This window comes from Centruroides vittatus, unplaced genomic scaffold, assembly GCF_030686945.1.
Source record: "Centruroides vittatus isolate TY-2023 unplaced genomic scaffold, ASM3068694v2 contig_452, whole genome shotgun sequence".
NCBI lineage: Eukaryota > Metazoa > Arthropoda > Arachnida > Scorpiones > Buthidae > Centruroides > Centruroides vittatus.
The window spans coordinates 1,659,495-1,684,625 of record NW_027122248.1 but is presented as its reverse complement, the minus strand read 5'-3'; the positions used below and the strand labels follow the sequence as shown (position 1 = coordinate 1,684,625).

Sequence of the window (25,131 nt, the reverse complement as noted above, 5' to 3'; positions counted from 1 at the left end):
TAAATGTCTGAAAACTAGGCATATTTACACATACATACAAGATTTTTCATTCAAAGCATAAAGAAAAGGCAAACTTTATTACAATAACATTACACTTTATTATATGAAATTGCCAGTTGGTAAAGGATTGTGTCCAATATATTTGGATTAGGCTACCATAAAAATTTTCTCAGAATTTCGGAATTACACTTTTGCCTCCTAATCTTTCGACTGTCATTATGAGTAATTGGAATAGTTCGACTAATAGTAAGGTACTGTACAAGCACTGATTTTTTTCATTTCTTATTTATGTAGGCAATTATACTGCAATTAATCCCATTATAAAAAAGGAAATTAAAATTATTAGCTAGTAATGTGCTAATAGTTTTCATCAGCAAGTCAGTTACTGCATCTTGCCGACTGCAAATTTCTAAAAGTTGCGGCATTGTTTCTTGAAGAAATTCTTGTAAAAATTTTGAGAAATAATTTATATTTATAGATAATATAAACAATATATATATATATATATATATACTTAATAAAATATTCATAAGATTACGGCATTAATTTATTTAACTTTTAAAAATACAGTACATTCGCGATAGCCGCCCAAATGGCCGCGTGGTTACCGCTCTGAGTGACTCGGGAAGGCATCCAGGCAATCCCGTAAATCCCCAAAAAAATTTCTAGGAATTTTTCGGGATTTCGAGGATGAGAAACGGGGTCCGACATATTTAAGCCCCGTTCCTCACCCCCGGCCCACCTGGCCGTTGTGGGAGTTTCAAGCCCATCGTGGGTTCGTCCGCTTAGTGTCCAGTCCGAGGAAAAATACACTCACGACAATCGAAAGTTATATTTTGTCTCAATTATAAAAATATTAATTATTATAATTTTTAAAAAATAAATAAATAAATAATTTTAAATAAAAAATAAATTATTATTTTGTATTAAATTTAATTTTGGCGGATATATATGTTACTTATTTTATACGATTCTAAACAATCGGGCTACGAGCATTGGTTAATATGGTGTCTCTGCGAATCAAAAAACCCGGTAAAGTTGGTTACTAAGAAGGTTTGAAAACAAAAAATTTCGTCATTATTCGAACACGATTGTAATAGTAATTTGTTTTGAGAACATTCTTCAATTAAAATGTCGTACAATTATGTTGTGACGGCACACAAGCCAACTGGTGTTTCTGCATGTGCTACTGGTATGAAATTGACGATTTTTGTCTTTTAAATTTCATATTTAAATAATTATTGGTTAATTTCAACGCCATTTATTTATTCCACGTTGCCGAAGTCATTTATAAACAAATTCTCACTGTGGACACAAATTGCGTACGATATCATTTTCATCAAAATATTATTAATGTCCTCATTTGATTCCAAATTAGAAGAGTTCCAAAAATATACAATTTTTTCGTCTTAAATTATTCAATGCCTTGCCTTATCCAACAATTAAATGCTTATTTTAACATTGAATGACCGTTTAAAATTGCATAATATATGTGATAACAAGGTCTTTAAATCCTATATTTTTTTTTGTTTTTTAATTTTAGATTTGAAGTTTTTCCAGTCTGCAAGATAATTGATTTATAATTGTAAATAATGTAATAAATTTACAGTAAACTCCCGATTATCCGTGTGAGGATTATCTGTGCATGAATTTAATTTTTAAAAAATAATTTCATGTGTATGTATTTTTTAAATAGTTACAACACGACCCTGAATTCTATCGACACTTTGTTGGAGTACATCGACCAATGGTAATTCGAGTATAACAACATAATAGCTCTTAGAAAAGTTCGAACTGACATTAAAAAAATCATTAAAAATGAGCATTAAACATGTTAAAATAATTGTCTTCCTTAGAAATGTGTAATATGTTGTATTTTAGAAATAAATAATTATAGTTTGGATTATCCGTGCCACCTCTCCCCACCATTAGCCCGGATAATTGGGAGTTTACTGTACAGTTGTCTCTTGATAATCCAACAGGTATGGGACCAAAGGGGTGTTGTATTACCAAAAGTGATTACATATTTGGCATTGTTTTGCTAGCAGTAGCCTACAATATTCCTACATTTTATGAGTAAAGTGCTGCCTAGGTTAATATGAAAATGAAACACCCATTTCAGTTAACTAAAACATTTTTATTAAAAGAAATATGGAAGCCAATAAATGTACATATAGTATGTATAGGCATAAATAATACAGTACATACAGAACTGCTCACAGAAAACACAAGAAATGTGTGTAATCGTGTAAGAATTGGGTGGGGGAGATTTGTGTCACGATATCCTTCTGTGCAAGCAGACACATAATGGGGACGGGGACTACGGTGACCTTGACGGGAGGTGCGTCGGACTACTGAGCATGTCGAATTACAAAATGTCGGACTATCAAAAGACAGCTGTATTATATTTGGAGTTCTTTTCTAATGTTAGGTTGTATTACAAAATGAAATTATGGACTTTGTCACGACTTTATTTTTGTTAAACAAAATATTTTAATAAGAGTGTGTTGCTTTCCCGGCTTTAAAAATATTTACGTAAAAGTTTTTCCTGTAAGTTTGTGCATTATTAGTTTTTTATATTTATTAATGTATTATTTTTGTTCTGATGTATATCGAAGAATATGAAATAGTACTATTACTGCTAAAATCAAAATGATCAAACTGGGTGATGTAGAATTTAAATAACTAAAAACCTTTTTTAATTCTTTCGATTTACTATTTGACTTATATTTAGAGGTCTGCCTTTTTCTCTTTCATCTTCGTTGTCGTCTGTCGATGTTTTTCTGTTACGTCATTTCTTACTTTCTTGCCAACTTAATCTGTTTCTCCATTGTTTTTCATAAATTATCTTCATTAGATTGACATGTTATTTACACATTGTATAGTTATAATATCCCTGGGTTCTTTTCATGCTGATTATTTATATTCTCTCTGATTTTCAGGTTTTTCTTAATAATAATCTTATTATCTAACTAATTATTCTCATTTCTGGCCTCTTCATAATTTTTTTCTGCCTCTCAGTGGATCTATATTTCTGCTTCTTATAGCAGTACAAGTCTTACTATAGTTTTGAAGACTAATTTTGTTGGTTAGTTTTTCTATCATATACTGTTCCTAATGTTTCATTATTACTTGTGTTGTTTTTGTTTTCTTTACTTCTGCTTTATATCCTTTGCAAAGAGAAAAACTGCATCTAAGTACTTAAACTGTTGTATTTATTATAGGGCTTCACCTTTTTATCTGAAAAATATACTGGTAGTTTGTTGTGCCCACCAGTAGCCAAGTGGACCACCATCAAATATTGGTAACAACTTACACCAAGCCCAACTACCATCAAACACTGGTAGTTTGTACCAGTGCCAATCGGAGGGGCAGCTGCATTGGGCCTTGCAATATTAGAGACCTCAACTTGTCAACTCAATATGTTAGACAAAAATGTAGGAGAAGCCAAAGGATTGAGTGATATGAGCCAGTCCCTGATTGGCTAACTCCAGGCTGGAGGGGATGTTTTTCTGGCCAATCACTACACACACCCACACTCAAAAGTAACCTCTTCTTCTATCACTGAATCCCACTCCCCAGCAAAAAGGGCATAAAAGTAGAGAATGAGATCTGTTTGGTCAGTTCTGTGCTAACAGTGTTTTATGATACTAAGAGTAAAACTCTAGCAAATTTGCACTAGCACACCTGATAATGTCAAAGGTCTTTCTTTGTGCTTGTGTGATTATCCCTTTGCTAGTGCCCCGAGCCTTGCATTTTCTCTGAAAGGCCATGCTTGGTAACATATTTCTGTCCAACCAATAGGTTGGGCTTGTGGAGTCTCTCTGGTTTTATTCATGTGTCTAAGATGTGAGCCACTTTCTCATAGAAAGTCCTCCAAAGAATCACTTCTTCCTTGGCAGATTGGTTATGTATTGCATTGTTTTGCCTTAATTTTTACTTTCATCTTTTCTTGCAACAGTTAAATTCTCATTTGTAATTCCTCTTTTATATCTGTTGTAATAACTCAGTCATCTTTGAACAATATTTTATAATCTAATTTTCTGTTTGCTGTATCTGTCTATAACCAATACAAACAGGAAAAGACTTAATGCTGAATCTTGGTACGGACAGACTTTTAAGTGGCTGAGTCTTGAAAAACTATATATATATAAAACTGTTAAATATCAATCAAGGAATCAAATATTTTATCATAACATTTTCTAACAATACTTATACAGAGGATGAGAGGTTCTATTTTACTCAGTTTTAATTTTATTTTAAAATAGATTTTTTTGGATTGACCTTGTGAGACTGAAAGTGTATGCAGAAACCTTTTTCTGACTAAGGCCTGGACTCCACATTACCTGAAAACAAACTCAGAAACAGATCTGAAACATGGTTTTTGTTGTCAATTATGTTTACATTTTAACTTGACCAAAATGAATGTTACACTGAAATGTTCCACCTGTTGATCAGTTCTGTAATCCTTCTGTACTTTCCATTTCTGCTCTGCTTCATTCTCTATTTAAAGCATTTTATAACTAAATGATTTCACTTTAGGGTATTGGTGCAGTATACCAAACTTTCCTGCCATTCATTCCAGATTTCATGCTAATTGTTATTCATACAGTGTTTTAATGATGTATCCTTAAATTTTTTATATTTTTTGTTGGATAGCAGTGGCGTGCCGTGACATTTGATGATAGGGAAGCTGTGTTTCTGTAAGAAGCCGACTTACTGGGCCAATCAATTAATTGCGCGTCATATCCTGTTCGTATTCGTTTGTTCGATAAGCCAGTAAAAACCATATACTTCTTTAAATGTATTTTTAATAGAATATCTGATGTACTTAATAAATAAGAGGTAATTATATTGAACTTTCTTATTAGATTAATGACTTGAAACCGTGTCACGCTTGATTCTTGTTGACTATGAACACAATATAGTGCTTACAACGATCACTTGGCTTTTCTTCTCCCTGTTATTTAGTTGAGAGAAGCATTACATGTGTTCTTATTAGATTCAATAAATTCCCTAATGCCCTCTAAATGCCAATTCTTGCTTTGAGAAAAAACATATAACATCTATTAATTTAGATATATCTATTAATCGTAATTATCTTCTTCTAATTTTCAATATTTATTTTGTGTTGTCTACCAATGTTAAATTCTATTCTATTTTGATTTCCAAATTGCTTCAATTTTATGAAAGAATCGTCATTCGTCATAAATTTTATTGTCAAAATGTCGAAATTTATTTGTTGACGTATTTATATTTAATTTAGGCATTGGTCTTTCTCTTTTAATAATGTTTTCTTTTTCATTATATGGTCTTGAGCCTAAACTTTTTTAAAATAAATTTTTTAATCACTAGCCACGATATAAGGGCTAAAATTAAAATTATAAAAAAAACTTGGTAAAACAAAATGTGTGATGAATATACATGCCTAGTACAAAAAAATTCTTCAATTGTATGAATATAGTTTTAAAGAAACTTATAATTAAATATAACTTTGTGAAGAAATGTACATAAAAAGAACAAAATATTCTTTACTTCTTAATCTTAAAACAATCCACTTAGTGAAATAGCTCCTACGAGTGGCTAATGAATGGAATCAGAGGCGTCCTGGTAGGTGTGAGGCGCATGCATGCATGCAGGTTGCCAAATCCCAAGGGTGCCGATACCAGTCAATGTCAAATGCCTCTTGGCGCATCACTAGTATATCTCAAAGGACACCACAGGGCTGTTGTAAATTTTAAACGTTTCTCACCATAGATGTAAATATGTTAAACTTAATAGTCATTTGTTTTCTAACTACTGTAATTCATTTTAGTACCAGGTGTACACGGAAATCAGTTTCCAACTGTACTGAGCTAGTAATTGGTTCGGTTAAGCTTTTGTTTAAGTAAAATTCTGGCTCTTTCGGCAGGGTTTTATTTATGTTCCCATTCCCTAATCTCTTAATTATTTAACTACTTCTTAGTAGAAATAAGTCGAAACCAGTTCCTTGTACCTGAATATCTGTAGTCTTGGGAAAAAAGTGGAAAGACAAATTTTTATGACAATAGATATATAAATCGTAAATTTAAGGAAAATAAATTCTAGAGCTTTTTTTGTACCATTGTACGTCTCATTCATTAAATTTGGTTGTAAATAATGCTGCCAAAGTAACAGTTAATTTTTTAACACTACTAGAATTGTACACGTTTTTTTTTTTCCATCCCCTTACAGATGGGACATACTAAATCGTAATATCACCGGTTTAACATTGAAATCTGTGAGTAATATAAGATGGGAGAGCAGAATAAACGCAGAATAAATATATCAAATATTTTAATGGAGTTTTTTTTTAACTCCAGTCAATTATACAGAACTATCATAAAAACATGCCAGTAAACTCCTATCGGTTGGGTTAAGTTATAAATCTAGTCTAGAGTGGGCAACTTTTTTATAATATGGGCCAGAATAAATTTTGTGTTTTTTCCGCAGGCCGTAGTAGTTAATTGACGCCTTCTTGTGACTTGTAATTTTTTTAGTCTGCAAATATGAAATAAATAAATAAAAAGTTAATTACTACGTTTATTTCTCTTATCGTTTTCGAAAATTACAAAGAATTGGAAAAATAACTATTAATTAGTTATTTTTCCAATTTAATAATCTATTAAAGATCTCGTGGGCCGGATAGAAACTTTTTGCGAGCTGTAGCTGGCCCGCGGGCCGGGGGTTGCTCGCTGTTGATCTAGTCTACTCGTGATTCACATAATCGGGCGAGGGCGGCCGAATATCTAGCAGGCAGGCGGCTAACAGCCAACAACCGGTTCGGGATATAAAATTGGACGCTTTACGCGTGTGTTGCTTCTACCAGCTAAACCGGGTGAGGTTGGTGCTCTGTAAACCACATGTGCCAATGCCTATATAATCTGGCTGATTGGAAACTGATCCGGTTTTGACATTCCTTCCGCCACCAAATTATTTGAATATACAATAGCAATCTTATCATTTTTTTCACATGTAGTATAGAAATTTGTAAAAGATACATAATGCAGTTATAATAAAATATTAATTTTAATTACCGTATTTTACAGACTATAAGACGCACTTTTTTCTTCGAAAAATTGCCTCCAAAATTCAGGTGCGTCTTATAGTCCGTAGCGTCTTATAGGTATTTTTAAAAAAAAAATTGCTTAAAAATTAAGGTGCGTCTTATAGTCCGTAAAATACGGTAATTAAAAGTACATTAAAATATGAAAATTTATATTTTATAAAATACAAGGAAAGGTCATTGGAAGGTGGAAGTGGCGCTTCCATCGCTTCCAATGATGGCATGCCACTGTTGGATAGATATCTATATTTTCTGACTTTTAAAATAAATACTTCTAAATTGATTCTCATTCTCTTTGCTATACTTTCTGCCATTACAACAATCATATTACACATGAATATTGAATGTGGCTACACATCACAAATCTGTGTTTTTTTATTGGTTGAAGTACGACAGAAAAGCAGAATGAAAATAGAAAAGTTAAATAATTTTTAATTCTGCTTTTGGCCTTGTTTCTGTCCAACTGAATGTTCCAAAACTGAAAGTTTCGTCAGTTTGGTTATCAGTTTTATGATTCTGTTACAGATTTAGGTGATGTGGAGTCCAGCTTAACTTCTTATCCAAATCTTCTCTAATGACCTTTTGTTTTATCAGCTGTGATACTTTCAGTTGCTTGGATATCATACTCTAATATCATCAATCTCCTACTTAACTGCTGAAGTCCTGACAAGACATCCTTCTGGGTATGAACACTCATTTTGCTTTACATCTTAGTCCATTAAAATTAATAATGCTGCATACAGATTTGAGAAATTACAATACTATTATTATACACTTATTTTAAAATGCAAAAGGATGATAAACCCAGTTTGGAAATGGTATAAATTTTAGTTTATACCATTGACTGCCAACAATAGTCAAATTTCTTTGGCATTTTTTGAGTAAAAAATGAGATACTTTGGAAGAAGAATGTAAAATGATTGCTTAGTAACAGAAAACAAACTTGTATGCAACAGCTTGTTCCATTTGAAATTACACTTCAATTCAAATTGAGTAAAATAGTATGCTTTACCCTCTATATGTATTGAAATTTGTAAATAAAAAATGTACATGTATTGGTGCAGTGAATCATAACTGAGCATATGCATATCATCTGAATCATCTGGAATTTGCCTATCATCGTCTCTCCAAAGTTACCAATTATAATATGGATGTTTTTTCATAAGGAAAGTAATTTCTCTGAGTGGCTAGAAAACTTGTATAACAGTGATCTCATTGCATTAAGATGAAACATTTTATGATAATACAATGATGTCACTGATAATCAGCTTTAAACCTTCACTCTGTTCATCAAATAGTCAATATTTTAGTTTCTTAAGAAAAATAGAAATATTTGCATTAGAAAAATATCCTCTTAGGTGGGTAAACAGCATGTGTTTAACTACCAAATAAATGTTAGTACTAAGTATTACACAAGTTTCAGGTAGTGATGTTCTTCTTGTAAGTTAATAATATCCATTGAGTAGCTGTTGTTCAATTGAAACATTTTGTTTTTCTAGGCTGATATAACTGCTCTTTTTCCAATCCTCTGTTTCTCAAATCATCATTAATAGGTCCATAGTCATTCTAATCTTGCTTCATCTAGTGTTTTGGCAAATTCAATAGATGCCTTGGATATTTCTGGCCCTTTTTCATTCTCTGATGAATTCCTTTTATTTTTCCTTTCTGTATGATCTTTGCTGATTCTTCTATTCTTTGCATATGGTGTAAATTGTTACTTCGTTTTCAATATTTAGCAAGTTTTCAATTATTTCTTTCCATTTCTCTTAACTTTAATAGTCTATATCTTATCTTTACTGACTTTTCTCAGGCAGTTCTATATAATTTTTTCTTTTACTTTAGTTTCCAGTTTCTTAAACCATCCTTGCATTGCTTCATAATGAGCTATTTTTTATTGCTGTTTTAATATTTGCTTATTTAGCTATATCCTTTTTCCATGCTCGGTTGAAATATATTTGCTATTCTTTAAATGTTAACTTCTTGCATCAGTAGACTGTGTTTCTGACTTTCATCATCTGATTTATTTAATTTTTGTGCAACTCAGTCTCTCTCTTACTACTGCTATTAATATCTTCTTCAGTTTCTGTCATTTGTTCTGTATCAATTCATCATAATCAATTTTTTTCTTTTTCTTATATTACTTTTGTTTATATTCTTTTCTTTTCTGTTGCTTTGTAACTCATGTTTTAATTTTTTTTACGTGGAATAATAATGAAACTAAATTTCAATGAGTAGAGGCAATTTTAGTATAATATAAAAGTAATCTGACAACTACTTAACAACTGGTTATTATTAGATAAAAATGAACACTGCAAACACCTAAGATACCAGCAAGGTGCACATATCTTAGGTATTTGTAATGTTCATTTTTATATAATATAAAAGAATGTAAATTCAAAAACTATAGTTTTTTTTAAAGTTTAAAGACAGATTTTTGCCATAAAGACTTGGCAGTAAAAAACTGAAAAACTATGATAAAAAAGAAGATATAAATTAAGATGATATAGCTAATGTTTTTTAGAATGAAACTTATCGACAACCTTAGCTGCTTATTTTATGTATTATGTTTAAATGTTGATGGGGAGTACTATCTGCAAACACTTCAATATTTGAATACTTTCTAATATTCAAGATTTGAAATCTCAAATATTATGCTGGAATATATACCTCTAGTATATTGCACTGGTGGACCTAAAGTACCCAAAGGACAGCTAAATCAAAAATTAAAAATATTTGAATAATTTAATAATTACCTAAGCTACTTTAAAACTCAAAGCCAAAATTTTTTAATTAATTAATATACTGAAATAAATAAGTTAATTTATTTAATATTTATTATTTAACTAAATAAGTTGTATAAGATAATTAAGTTCGTTGAGTTTTTGACATACCGTATTCAAAATATCCAAATATTCGAGATCTGGCTAATGTTTGAATTTGAGAAAAGTGATATTTGCCCATTTCTAAAAATTTGGCATACACTATGAACCTGATTTGGTATAACAAGCTCCTTTTATTTCTTTTCCATTAATGATGTAAAATTTTTAATACCTCATTGGGTTAATGTTACCTTAGGTAGTCAAGATGGCAGCTCGTCTCTAATTCCAGCAAGGAAACAGTGGGATGCACATTCTAACCTAACCTAACTAACCTATTCTAATAAATTTGGTTGCTACCATAATTATGGTAATTTATTAGAATAGGTTAGGTTAGAACATGCGTCCCACTGTTTCCTCCTTGCTGGAATTAGAGACAAGCTGCCATCTTGGCTACCTAAGGTAATATTAACCCCTCATTGTATTGTGTCAACTGATATTTATAAGAACAAAATACTGTATTGTAATTATGATCGAATTCCTGTACACTCCAATTATATGGCTTGTGGATCCTAGTCTGTATGTATTTATTTGTTAGAGATAGTGCCATTTACTCTAATGCAGTTATGCAGTTTAGAAAACTTTATCTCTACATTACAGATCCTTCTATCGGTGATTAAAATTTCATTTATTATTTTACTCTGCTTGTTTTCTTATCTCAGTTAATTCTATTTTCTAATTAAATAAAAAAGATGTGATAACTTATCATAAGATGAGAAATGCAAATACTTAATTCATTTTATATCAGTGAATAACTTAATTCAACATTTTTATTTTATTTTATTTAGAATCATTGGATGATTGGTAAATAGGTGTTTTATATCACTTTAGTGTTACTTGGGGAATATAGAATGACTGGGTTATGCCAAAACAGGATACAAATTTTAGCCATAAGAAATAATGGAGAAGCTTGTCCACCATTTGAGATTTCAATTTGTAAGAGGTTTTTTCAAGAACAAGGTACACTCCTAAATCAAGGATATACTGTATAAATATACCAAGAATATCAAATATAACTAAACATTTTGAATATAATTAATAAAATATACTGAATTAATTGAAATAAGCAATACTTTTTTAACAGTGAATAAAATTGGAGAAATGCTAATGTGTTTTGATCTAGTAAAGGGCTATTTTTGGGCAAGGACACAGCCAGTGCCAGATAGGAAATAAAGATTGAATACAATAAACAAATAGGAGGAAGTGGATTATGATAGTGGGTAGGTGATACAAAAGACAGATATTACCAGGCAGGGGGAGGGAGTGTCTCTCTGCTGCTTAACCTGTGTTAGATACCATTAAAAAAAATGTATATTTTAGTACAGTATTATGGAATCAATCTGACCCACGCAAATAAATAATGATTATTTATATTCTCACTTAATTTACATTGATATTATCTATTTTTAACATTTTCTCACTTTTAAGTATTTATAGTTATAAAAACCAATTTTTAATTGCTTATTCTTAATTATTAAATGACACAAAATTGTTAAAATTTCAAGTAAATTCCTAAATTTTAATATCTTTTCATGTAATCTATTGAAATAATTCAGAGAAAATATTTTCATAATTCAAGATGATTATAATGTGATTGTTGTAAAAAATATTTCATTCATTGTACTAGCTACTTGTTTACTGTCTTTATTTCTGAGATATAGCTGTTTTTCTGGTTGCAGTGTAGCTGCTGGAACTTGACTATTAATTTAATTCTATACTAAGATATTCTTGAGTTATAATTGACAGTATTTTATAATATGTAAATTCATTTATCAAGTGTAAAGATCATACAATAGTAGTAAGCTAGTAAGTGATACCAGAACAAAAACACAATTTTACATTGCAAGAATTAATGAGTCATACAAAATAATTTATACCTATTTCTAGTTTTATTCTAACAAACAACATAAAATATACTTTAAATAGGTCAGGTACTATATACTTGTTGTGTAAGACACTTCCCTTAAGTACCATGGCTTCTCTATGACCTCCTAAACATATAAAAACAATAAGCTATCCCAAATCAGGAAAGCAATATAAGTTCCTTTTCTTTAATATATATTTAGAAGAGGCGAAAGAAAATACATAGTGATAAATCTGGAAAATTAACCATTTCCATGTTATATCACTTTGAAAATTGTCTGGGTCAAAATGACTGGTTAAACATGTGTTAGTGATGGTGTTAGTAATGACTGGCTTGGAAGAGATGAGATTGTTGTGGTGATTCTGGCCACATGTCAATCTACCTTAGTACTAGGAAGTTGAGCAAAGAAAGATAAAACTGTAGCTGAGCCTCCTATTTTAATGTTGCTCTTTATTCAGTGAGTTCATGATTAGATGTATCTGATATATGTTGTGTTCAATGTTCCCTCTAAGCTGCATGGCTGCACAGTCGTGCACTGCTCAAATTGTTGCCACACATGAGAATTTATGTGCTGCGCAGGCAAGCATGCACACTGATTTGAATTGTTGTTTACTTATTTCTCAGTCTGTCTGCAACATGTTTGTTGCTTCATATATTTCGATTAAATACATTAAATTATTGACAAAAGATAATATTTTGTATGGAAGTATGTTTTAAAATGAATTTTAATATCTACTTTATAATTATTTTAATTTTTATAGAAAAAATAAGATTTTATATATATATATATGCTCAGAGAAATTTTTTGTTCAGAATCTGCTCAGCAAAAATTTTTTTTGCTTAGAGAAGTACAGTAGAGAGTCATTAATCGGAATCAATTGGGGACTGGGGTTGTTCAGATTAGTGATTTGTTTGGATTACCAATTATGTACGAAAAAATATATTAACCTGTCCGATGTTCAAATTTTTCTCCATTGCGTGTCGCTTTGTGTTGAATTTTCGTCGATTTTAAGCCTAACGAAAATTTTTATAATAATAATCGAGGCTATCGTATTGTTAAAAATTATTTCTGCATTTTGTACAAACAAAATAAATATATTGAAAAATATAAAAACATGAAAATTATACTTTAGAAGTAAATCTAGTATCAAAAACGTTCGATTCAGCATGACACAGTTTGACTGAAAATCGTTTTGATTACCAGGGTTCAGATTAACGACTCTCTATTGTATATGTTTCGCTCATATACAAAAAAGTTAGAGGGAACATTGATTGTGTTGATGCCAGTCTGGTTTGTATCCAGGATAATGTACACATCACTGTGCCATTTGTCATTCATGAGGTCTTGACTATTCTGTAGGAGGCAGTAAAGAATTGGGTTGAGTTGGAAGGCTATGCATTTATTATTATTATTAGCAATGGATCTGAAAATAGGTTGAAGGCAGTGGTGATATCCAGCAGGTTCGCACAGGTTCGGCTGAACCCGTTGTTAAAATTTTCAGTTTTCCGAACCTTGTTAAACACACGGAACATTTCTCAGCGGTTTTGTTTTTTTTAAAAAAATATATTAAAATATACGTATTATACACTGTAATACTACTAAACTAGAGCCTTATACCCCGTTCACACCGAGCATTTCAGTCTAGATTGTGAGCAAGGTCGGGGACTATGTCTTGGTGCAATATCTCTCGATCGTTTCAATCTCGACCAAAACGAGGTTTAATTGCGATCGATTCAAGAGAGTTCTTGAAACTAGACCAGTCATAAGAGAGATCCCAGAATTCCACGCACGCGAGAAAATACAAGATGGCTGCAGAACACGTGTCGGGCTATGGACAGCGAAATAAAAAGGATATTGTATTTCGAGAGATGATGACATCTGTCTATTATCAGCAGTGCCATTTGGGGTAAAAAATTTCTCTGCCTCAAAAAAAAAAAAAGGTTGACAGCACTAATATACTATTGTTGCCTGGTCTTCGCCCAGGGCCCCTTACGTTCCAAATATGCCACTGATTATTAGATATATCGCAAGAAAAGGTATTGTATTTATTTCTAGCCAAAACTTCCATTTCGTTTGTCGGTGATTGTCAGGGAAAAATTTTCTGCTAGCGAACCCTTTGTTAACTATTTCGAATATCACCATTGATTGAAGGGTTTTGGAGTATGGGAACATAGAGAAGGAAGAGGACTGTTTACATTCAGCTGTATTTGATTGGTGTGTGAAACGTTCTTGACAAGATAGAGGATGTTACTTAGAGGCCATTTTAGATCAATAATCTGGTTTAATTTAATATTCAGCTTATTGAGTTTAAATAAGTATAGGCATGCTTGACTGGCATGCAGAAGGCCAAAATTTTGTGGCTGAAGGAATTGAAGAATGAAGTTGGATATAGAATGGTTGAATAGTTTTAGTGTACGTAAACTGTATGGATTTCCTTTCTAAATAAAAGATTAATGTCAATAAAGTTTGTTGGTCTGTGCTTATCTGATCCATTTGTTGTGTGATAGACCAGACTTGCACAACATACAGGCTATGAAAAATGTACAGGATGTAAAAGACTATAAAGATGTAATGAGTATATTATTGTGATTTCATGATATATAAAAATCTTAAGTAATGAGTGTAATTAATTGATATTAATTTAAATTTTCGATTTTTATAATATGGTTCATTCGCAAAATAGTTTAATCATTAATTATACCTGTACTTGGAAAGTGAGCTACTGAAAAATCTATCTGTGGCCTGGAGAAGTTTAATCTATTTTAATTTTGACCCTCTATCTACTCCAAGTTGTGCAGGCCTATGTTAGGCCATAGGGATTACTATTCATACACTAGAGAAAATATCTAAGTCAAGTTTGCTTTTCCAGATGATCAGGACATCATCTATGTAGTGTTTATAGTGGATGGTTCTGTGTATGAGGGGTAGAGAGCACTAAGTTTTTTCTGATGATACCTCACAAAGCAAATTTGACACTGGGCTATTTTGACTTTTTTCTGCTTATAGATCCTAATATTGAAGGAGAAAAAGGATGCATGGTATATTAAATCTCTAAGCTCCAAGATTTCAGAGAGATATTGGTATGCATTTGGAATGTGGGATAGTAGAAAGTCTCTAAGGCACAGAAGCAAAGTTCAAGTTTAATGGAGGGGCACAGGCTTACAAAGTCAGATATAGATGCAACCTAGTTGTCTATTAGTGATATGCCTGTAAGACTAATGACTACTTTGTTGAGTTGATGGCAGAAAGGTATATTCTTCTAGGGTAATGGGCAATAAAGGTTTGTAGATGTTTATCAAGAAAGTATTGTACATATGGGAATGGTAGTTATCAATCACTTTTAATTTTATGCCTTCTTCATAGACTTTAGCAAATGTAAACAGCCTTGGAGATTTAGGCAGTGATGAAGCTAAGGTAGTGGCCATCTACTTCCTTTCATTAAGTTTCTTGGATGTAATGGATGAATTTTTTCATCAGGATGAAGTGTTTGCTTTTATCAGCTCTAGTGATTATCTTGTCTATAAGCCATTTTTTGTTTGTTATGGTATGTCTAGGGCATGAGAAGTGTGTGGGATAGAGTTGTAATATGTAACTGCTTTCTATGTATGGTAGTAAACTAAAAAGGTAATTGTAATTGACTATTGACTTCTTTAGTTTGCTCTCTGTTTTTGAGATGATGTGTACGAAACTTATTTCTCTGGGGAATAAGATTAGGGTCCTTTTTTTAATATATTGAAACATACCTTGTTATACCAATTAGTGGGATCAAGCACTGATGTAGTATTTTGGGAATATATATTTTGAAGATCCATTTGAGCTTATAGGCAAATTTGTGCTTAATCCTGGATCTGACATCATCTGATAAAGAAATTATATGAGAGCTTACTTTGTTAACATATTTGGATCAGTGGTGTAGTGTTAGTTTTCAAAGTCAAGAAGTTAGAATAGGACAGTAAACTTCATATTTCTAGTAATTTGGATGGATTTTTTTGTTTCTTACATTAAAGGTAAACAAGTAATATAAAAATAAATTTTTTAAAGTAAATTCCTACTTAGGTCAACAAAGAAAAATTTTATTTTAGTTAGTTTTTATTAAATAATTACAAAGTTCTCTTTTTTCTCCTCGCGTCCTCTGTCAGTCTGAATTGGCATATTGCTGACAGGTGTCACAGTTTAAATTTAATTAATTAATGAATTAATATTTGAAAAAACTGTATTAACATCAAGTGTCATCCACTACAAGTTTTAAAAAATGTATTTGAACTTGAGTGGATGAATAAAAAGTATTTTATTAACAATTGAAAATTTGAACAAGATATATAAATATATATATAGGGAGAGTGTGAACTAATAGTAGGAATTTAAAAATAAAAGATAAAACATTTAGTTAAACATTATTATAGTGTAAGTTTGTCATAAAAATTAGTATTTTCAATTTTATGAAACATCTTGACTTCAATTTTTGTTATATATCTTTTTTGGAACTCTGTTAAACACAAACAATGCTCTGTTGCAAACTTGTCAGCTTGGTGGAATATGATCAACTTTCATGAGTCAAAGTACTGATGATCTATTATCACATTTTTATTGTTTTTTGAAAGTTTATTAACTTACTCTTATAAATTATGCTGGATACCAACAAGCCAAACTTACAGATCATACTCATATGAAACAAAGACTAACAAATGAATATGACACAGATTAAACTTAATACTAACAACACAGATTAATGCAAAACATACATGTAAAGCTATCAACACATATGTCACCTTAGTACTGACATATTCATTTGGAGTTTTACATTGTATACAAACAGAACTAGAATAACTGCAAAGAAAAATGTGAGCAACATAAACATTCCTAAGTTGTTCATAGAATAGCCTCACATATTTTAAACCTGCATTACAAACACTGGTGTTATATGAGGTTTTTTTGTAGAAAACAAGAAACATCAGAATTACACAAAGCTGTAATTCTTGCAGACAAAAACAGTACGTCATTAATCTTATACAACATGACATTAGGTTATCAGATTAACAATGCACTCAAAATATAATATAATCATGCCATAATCACAGACAAAACAAACCATTGCAACAGAGTGGATATCACATTCATTGACAAATAAAACAAAATCACATATTAGAAGAAAGTAATGATAGAACAGTTAAGGAGTCAAATTTTTTATTCAGATTTAAATAAGTTTCAGGACAAATCCCATCATCAGAATCAACAAACAAAAACGGAACATAAATATTGGATAATGTGTTCTGAAGCTTTTTTGTAGAGTTTTCTAGTTTATGTAAATGTAAAATCATAGACATAGCTGTTTCATGCTTCAAATAATTGTCTGATCACACTGTTAATCTACCAGATTTACATACTTCAATAATCTTATCTATACTAACCTTTGCTTTATTAACAATATGATTTAAATGTCTAGAAAATCATCTATTTTATTGAAAAACTATTCCCCAATTTTTATATTTATCTACTACTACAATCAAGTTATGCTTAATATACCACTTTTCTTTTTTAGCATAAACCCCTCCATTATGAAATGCCATGATCTTAGATGTGTTAATATTAATACAAAGACATAATTTTTGTATAACCTCTACTGTGAAATTAATCATTTTCTATTGGAGAATCTGCCAACATTACCAAATCATCTGCATAAGTAAGAAAACAACACAACCTTTCAGATTGCATCCCATTACATTTAAAGCACATAATTCCTTAACGAAGGTGTTGATATACAAATTAAACAAAATTGGGCTTTAATACACATCCCTGTGTAACCTCTTTATACATAACAAATAGATTTGTATTCTTTCCATTAATAGTTAATAAATGCTTTTTCTCATTCGTTAGGGGGTTTTTTTAATTCAAATCTTAAACCAGACATGAAATGACTGTTATCAATAAATAATAATGTCAATAAATCAATAAGTAATGTGAGTGCGATTGTCATCTTTTGTGGGAAGCATTCTAGAATCCAAAAACTTATTTCAAACAAGCAGCAACAAACTCCACACTAATTTGTTGTAATTAAACAAAGGAATTTCGTATTAATAAAGTACAATGGAACTTTTATGATCATTATTCTATAGATGTTTGTACCGTTTAAAAAAAATTTATGACAGTGGTCTGTGGGATTTGAAATTGTGAATTTAGTGGTCTGTGAGGCTAGAAAGGTTTGCAACCTCTGCTCTGAACAATTTCTAGAACCATTTTTTATATATTGGAATAATTTTACTTACATGACAATCTGGTGGAATATCTCCTGATTTGTAGATATTATTAAATGAAGAAGCTAAATAATTAAATAGTCTAGAACAAATCATCTGCATAATACAAATACACAATCACCAGGAACACAAATATGACATCACCAGAAAAAGATGTACCACCACAACATATGCTACCAACCCTGATGTAGAGGCCGACTTGGACAACACCAACATCATAAAGAAATCCTTCCAAATGGACCACATCAGGGCCTTAGAAACACTAGAAATTTACAAGGCAAGCAAATTGGGGGACTGTATAAACTTCAAGAAAAGCAACACGATATCACAAGCGTGGCAATATGCCTGTGAAGATCATCCACATCAGTAGATATTTATTATTCCCTCCAACGATCGGCCACAGCATTAAAATATAGTTATGGGGTGCAAGCATTCACATCTTTATTATCAATACATTAATGATTCAAGCAATTTGTATTTGAAAACATTCAAAGTTCTTGGCATTCTACAATTGGAACAATTTTTGAACCTGAAGCAGATCTAGATTAAGGATCAAAAACATTTGTACATCATTATCTTTGAACTGTACTGGAAATTCTAAAGGCTTAAAGACTTAGAGGTGATACTTATTGGTACCGGTATTTTACCTAGAAAGTTCCAGAACAATTTTTATAAAATTCTACAGAAATACCATCCATTCCTGGAGTAGTACTGTCATTCGTTGATGAAACAACTGACTCTACTTACAAAGGGGTAATTTCAATAACCGAAACATTATCTTTCCAATTATAACACAAATTACATAAGAAAAGATTTGGCTTATAACACTGAGCCATATGCTTTTACAAAATGTTCTACTCAATTCAGATCTGGCAGGCTTACATGCTTGGCCCGAAGAAAGTCTGCAATTTTGGAAATGTGTTAATTATCTCCAAAAGCCAAGTCTTTATATAGTCTCTGCAAAAATAATTTCTTCTTTGCATAGATTACGAGCAATATTCTGCTCCTTGACAAAGTTATCTACCTCAATTCAATCCCTAAATTTTGCCTGTCTCATTTCATTCAATTCCCGATACCTTCTGAAAATATTCGTTCTACAGTCCAGGTCAAACCAAAAAAATTTATCAAACTCTTTAGGTTTTTTTATTCCAATCAGCAAAAATCTCTTACCAGCTGGACTGACAAACCAGCAGTCAACTCTAAATGGTTCTGAATTATCTATATTAACTCATTATATTTTTGATTTACCACCACTGGAATCTACTGATCTTGACTTTACCACTTTCTTAACTAATTTCTCTTTCAAATTACAGTTTAAATTCAATCTAATCAGAAAATGACTACTAAATACTTTATTCAAAACTGCAGAACCTGAAACTAGCAGTATAAGACCTAATCCAATTAGAGCCAAATCAATAAGTGAACTACCTAATAAATTTACATAAGAATAACAGTCTTTAGAGGCAAATGGGCCTCTACCATTCATAATCAGATAGCCAAAATTCTCACAAAAACTTAAAACTGACTTACTGATTTACTATTAGATTCTGTGATATTCTTGATAACCAACATCAGTCCCAGTCGCCCAAAATTTCCAGGACCCAATCCTGTCAGTCCATTCCTGTATGTTTATTAAAGTCACCCATGTTACTTTGAATACCATAACAATCTCATTCCAAATATCTTCCCAAATAACAGGTCTTAGATACAAAAAACAAAATCAACCAATGTATTATCTATATAATTTTGATCACCAAATAAAACCTGTTCTGTACCAAAAGTCTATAAGATAACAATATACTTAACAAGAGCATTCAGTCTCCTATATAATATCCTCTATTAATCTTGCATAAACCAGCTTCCCGAATGATCACAAAATTTTCATGATCGCAGAACTTCATAACAGCAGATTTACTTTTCCACCAAGTTTTCAAGAGAAAGACAACTTCAAAAGAAGACAAAAATTGACAAAATAAATAAGATTTATTCAGAATTCTTTTATAATTCCACGACATTATCAAAACATCAGAACTAGGTCATGATCCACCTTGCATTTCCATCCTCTTTGAGGATGCGTTATGAATTTCATCTGTGCTCCTTTTTCTTCTTTAGCAAAGCCCTCACTATTTTCCTAACTTCCCTAGTCAAAGGATGTAGGTCATCCATTATATCAGAGCCTTTCAGCTTAAATGACATTTTTGGTCTTACATTTATCACTATAATCCCAAAAATTATAAAAAAATTAATCTTTTCCTTCCAATTTTACAATATCCTAATCTGTAACATCATCTAGGGAAATGTTATCAACATTCAACTTATCATGAAAAATGTTTAACACAGTATTCTTAATTTGGATCTTATCTTCCTGATCTGACTCAGGTAAACTCAAAATAACCATGTTATTACATCTTGTAACACTCCATACTTAAACTAATTTCTGAGATATTCATTGCAAATTCATTCATTCTGCAATTGAAGCCAAATCCTTCTGCACGAAATTCTCCAGTAGCTCCACTCTAGATTCAAATCTCATAATATCTAAATTCTTCACCCACGAGAATATCGTACCTACTTTTACAATTATTTTCTCTAACTTAACATTTTGATTCAAATTCAATTGAATCAATAACAAGATTCCATCTTTCACATCAAGATCTCTCTAACAAATCCATTATTTTTGTCTCTAATGTAACTGTGTAAAAAATTTTTGTCCTGTTTTGTTTGGACTACTGGCAAACATACCTTCCTTTTTGACATATTAAATCAAAATGATTATCTTACCTAATTGTAACATGATTATATAACAGAAAATAAAAATTCATGATTAGTTAAATCACACCAAAATTGCCAACAAAATTCACTGACCAGATAAAATGTTTGTTGGAGTTAATCCACTTCATCTTCAGATTCAAATGTATAAATAGAATAATGATAATCTAAAAAATACAAAAGTTTTGTTGACTTTTGTAAAACTAAAAGCAAATTTTGAAAAACGTGCGGATTCCTTCAGCGTCGGGCGTGTGCGGCCCCACACATCTAAGGGCATCACAGACCTATTATTGAATTCTTTCTGGAATTATTCATAAAGAAAGTGGAATAAAAACCTAATTTTATACATAAAAACGTTTAACAAGGAAAAGGAAATATAGTTATTTGGTAATATGTATCAAAGAGAGAACATGAATACACTCAACAAGATACAGATTTTTAATATATTTTTTAATTTTAATATTAATAGATGATGATAATTCCTTACATTATATGATAACAGAATTGATCTAATATTAATGTTGTGTTAGAAACTTGTAATAATAAATTTTTATTCATTTTATATTAAATTTTATATATTGTTATATATATAACTGTTATAATCAAATTATGATTTTAAAAGTTACAAATGTAAAACTCTTCCTGAAATTGTACATTTGATATAAAGAAAGCTAATTTTTTTGCTATTGTATATGCTACTTCTAGGTAACTTTACATCTCCAGAAGATATAAATTTGATTTTAGCAAAAAATACTAGATTGGAAATATACGTTGTATCTCCAGAAGGATTGAGACCTATCAAAGAAATAAATATTTATGGAAAGATTACTTGTATGAAACTTTTCAGACCACCGGTAAGCTAACTTTTAAGAAATATTATAATTTCTTGAAAGTATATATTGATTTTTTTAAAAAATTTTCAAAGTTTAGTAAGTAACATAAGTATAATGAATATTTTTATTGCTGTTTTGTATTCAACCAAATATTGAATATTTAATTTGGCTATACAGTAGAGCAATGTTTTTCAATCGGGGTGCCAGGGCGCCACGATTGGGGTGTCGCAAAGTTTAAGACCTTTAGGCATTTTCTTGGAAATTTACTTAAGTGTTCAAGATAACTCATTGTCAGTATTTCAACAAAATTCAATGGACTTAAATTTTGATTTTGAACACGTAGAAACACTATTTTTGCATTAAAATGCTAGTTAAAACTGTCAATTTTTAAAATTTTTCTTTCTGGGGAGGGAGTTCCCTCCCTGGACCTGACCCCAGCATTGCTCATAATATTTGTTTTCGCAAAAGATTCATCTGCCCCCCCATTAAAGCCCCTTTTTTCAGATTCTAGATCCACTGCTGGTCAAGGGTGCCGTGTTTTAATTGGGTGCCACTCAATGAAAAAGGTTGAAAAACACTGCAGTAAAGCATCGATTATCTGACCCCCAATCAAACGTCACGTCGGTTAACCGACCTCGTTGTAGTCGGCAAATTCAAATGTCCACTAGTGATGTGGCGCTACAATATTTGGCTATGTCTTGGCTACTTTAATATTATTTTTGTTAAATTTTTGCGTGTTTTAGCTGGCAACACTGGCTCAACCATGAAAGGGAGGCCAGTATTTAAACGAGGCTTAATTTTATTTATCGACGCTATCCAATTGCTGTTTTTAAAACGTGTGCGAGATTTAGCGGCAAAAAAACGAGTGTCAACTGTGAAGCAAAAGAAAATTTTGGACTTCTTTTTCTAATGTATAGGCCTACTTTATGTAAAATATGTAACCTGAATATATTTTTTTTTTTTTTTTTTTTTTGGTTAATGTTACCTTGGGTAGCCAAGATGGCGGCTTCTCTCTGATTCCAGCAAGGAAACAGTGGAATGCACGTTCTAACCTAACCTAACTTATTCTAATAATTTGGTTGCTAATAATTATGGTAATTTATTAGAATAGGTTAGATTAGAATGTGTGTCCCACTGTTTCCTTGCTGGAATTAGAGACGAGCCGCCATCTTGGCTACCTAAGGTAACATTAACCTTTTCTTTCTTTTATATTTTTCAATATACAGTACAGTACTGTATTTGTTTTGTGCAGAATTAAGAAAAAATTTTTGTTGGGCTTAACATCCATGAAAATTCAACGCGAAGTAGGTTAATAGTGATATACTAATATACTATATTAATAATGTATTTTTTTTTTCATACTTTTCAGTTATCTGTTTTTTCAGTTATATGACCAACCCCAGTTCCCAATTGAGTCTGATAATCAATGCTCTACTGTATATTAATATAATATAGTAAAACCTCACTTATATGGCCACTTTTGGGGTATGCACTTTCTGGTCACATAAGTGAGGTGGTCAACTGGATGGGGTTATGAAAAGATTGATTCACGGAAGTGTAATTAGAATACAACACTGAATCCTGCTGAAAATTTAATACAAATTATAAAAGTAAACCAAAAAAATACAGTAAAAAATTCACATGTTATGCATACATTCTTTGTAATATACAGTAATTTAAACTTTCATATAATATACAATTACCCTGTATGAAAGTTTGAATTATTTACTGTACTGTTCGGTACAGAATTAGATAATGTACTGAATAATAAAAATAAATTCTTGTATCTATTATCATCAATTGGATTGAGTAAATGAAAATCTTAAAATGAAATGTCTGTACTTGATCAACTGGAAAAGGATCATCTTTCACTAAGATAATGCTTGCCCACGTGTGTTGATGCAAAAAATAAAAATAGAACATAATTTCCCAATTTAATTGTTTTTTTCTTTGGATACAGAAAAATTTTTCAAAATTTTAATTTTATATATTTTTAATTTTTTTAAAATAAAATATTAAAGCAAAAAATGCTAAGTTAGTGTAAACTGAAATAATTTAAATACAGTGGTGTCTCATACTTCAAATTTAATTGGGTTGAACAGAAAGTTTTTGTGTTTTTTAGCAGTTGTCGTTAACTAACATAGTTGTGTGATTTAATTATATAACAGTTGTGAAATTTAACACATTATTTTATCAATAAATGTGAGATCCTATTCTTTGTTTATAGGCTCATTTTGAACTTATTGCTTCAGATTTTGTTTGAATAAAATCAAGTTGAAGTATAAATTTCTTCCAATAAAAAACATAACAGGTATTTTATGCTTTGTGAGTTTTGTAAAGGATACACCACTATACAAACAGTAAAAAAAATTTTTAATCTTTATGGAGAAGATGCTCTTAAACTTTGAATGGATCAAATGTGGATTAGAAAGTTTTCCTTTTGGAAAATTTTGAATTAAAGGATACAAAATGCACCAGATGCCCAAAAACTGTCAATGAAGAAAAATTTTAAAAAATTGAAGAATAACCCACAATATATATAACCAAACACACTAAAAGTAAAGTGAAAAAAGCACTGAAAACATGTGAGTATAACGTGAGAGACAACTTAATGCACACAACAGATGGGGTTTATACTTCAAGCACACTTTTTCGCTTCACACACAGTTCAAACTTCAAAGCATCATTTGAACTCTGAGGCAGAATTTTGTTAAATTTAGCATTTAAACTCTGAAGAATTTGAAGCTGCAGTTGTTCAAAGTATGAGGTACTACTGTATAAAAAAAAATTTGGTTTGAGTTGTATACATAACTAAGTAGACAAGTTTTTATACTAACTTATTGTCAAAGATAATCAGCTATTATAATTGTCATGATAATTCATTTTATTTGGCTATTCATATAAAGTTTGTTTGTCAATGTATTTGAAATATACATTTTTTGTAGTTCAGTACAACATTCTTAGTAAAAAAAAATAAGTCACTTTTTAACTGTAGTTGGATATAACTAAGTGTTTATAATGTTTTAAAAATTAAAGAATTATAAACATATTGTATTTACTTAAGTAATCTGTGCATCCCAACTTGATCAATTTAATTTATTGGGTTGCAATTTGAAAAAATTGTAGACCTATAAGTTCCCACTGTCGTCCATCCGTCTGTCTTTCCTTAATCTCGAGAACAGATTTAGATAGATGAACATCAAAATTAAGTATGGAAAGCTTAGGGACAGGTGGTCCCAATTAACTATGTATGAATTTAACAAATTTTAATAATTTATGGTTGTAACTAGCAACTTTCACTCTCACTACAGTAGAGCATCGATTATCCGAATATCAATCGACCGAAACATTGGTTAACCAAAAGCGTTCCAGTCGGCAAATTCAAATTTCTGCTAGTGCTGTGGCACTAGCAGAAATTTGAATTTGGCAGCACTGCAATATTTGGCTATGTCT

General features: G+C 30.9%; 1 protein-coding gene across 1 annotated transcript in view; it reads left to right on the top strand.

Moving 5' to 3' along the window:
* Positions 1-974: 974 nt before the first annotated feature.
* Positions 975-25,131, top strand: part of pic (DNA damage-binding protein pic) — a 47,451-nt gene continuing 23,294 nt past the window's right edge. The window contains exons 1-2 of the mRNA XM_067272664.1: positions 975-1,192; positions 21,551-21,699. Coding sequence (XP_067128765.1) covers positions 1,132-1,192; positions 21,551-21,699 — 210 coding nt within the window. The 5' untranslated portion in view covers positions 975-1,131. The remainder of the gene's footprint in view (positions 1,193-21,550; positions 21,700-25,131) is intronic.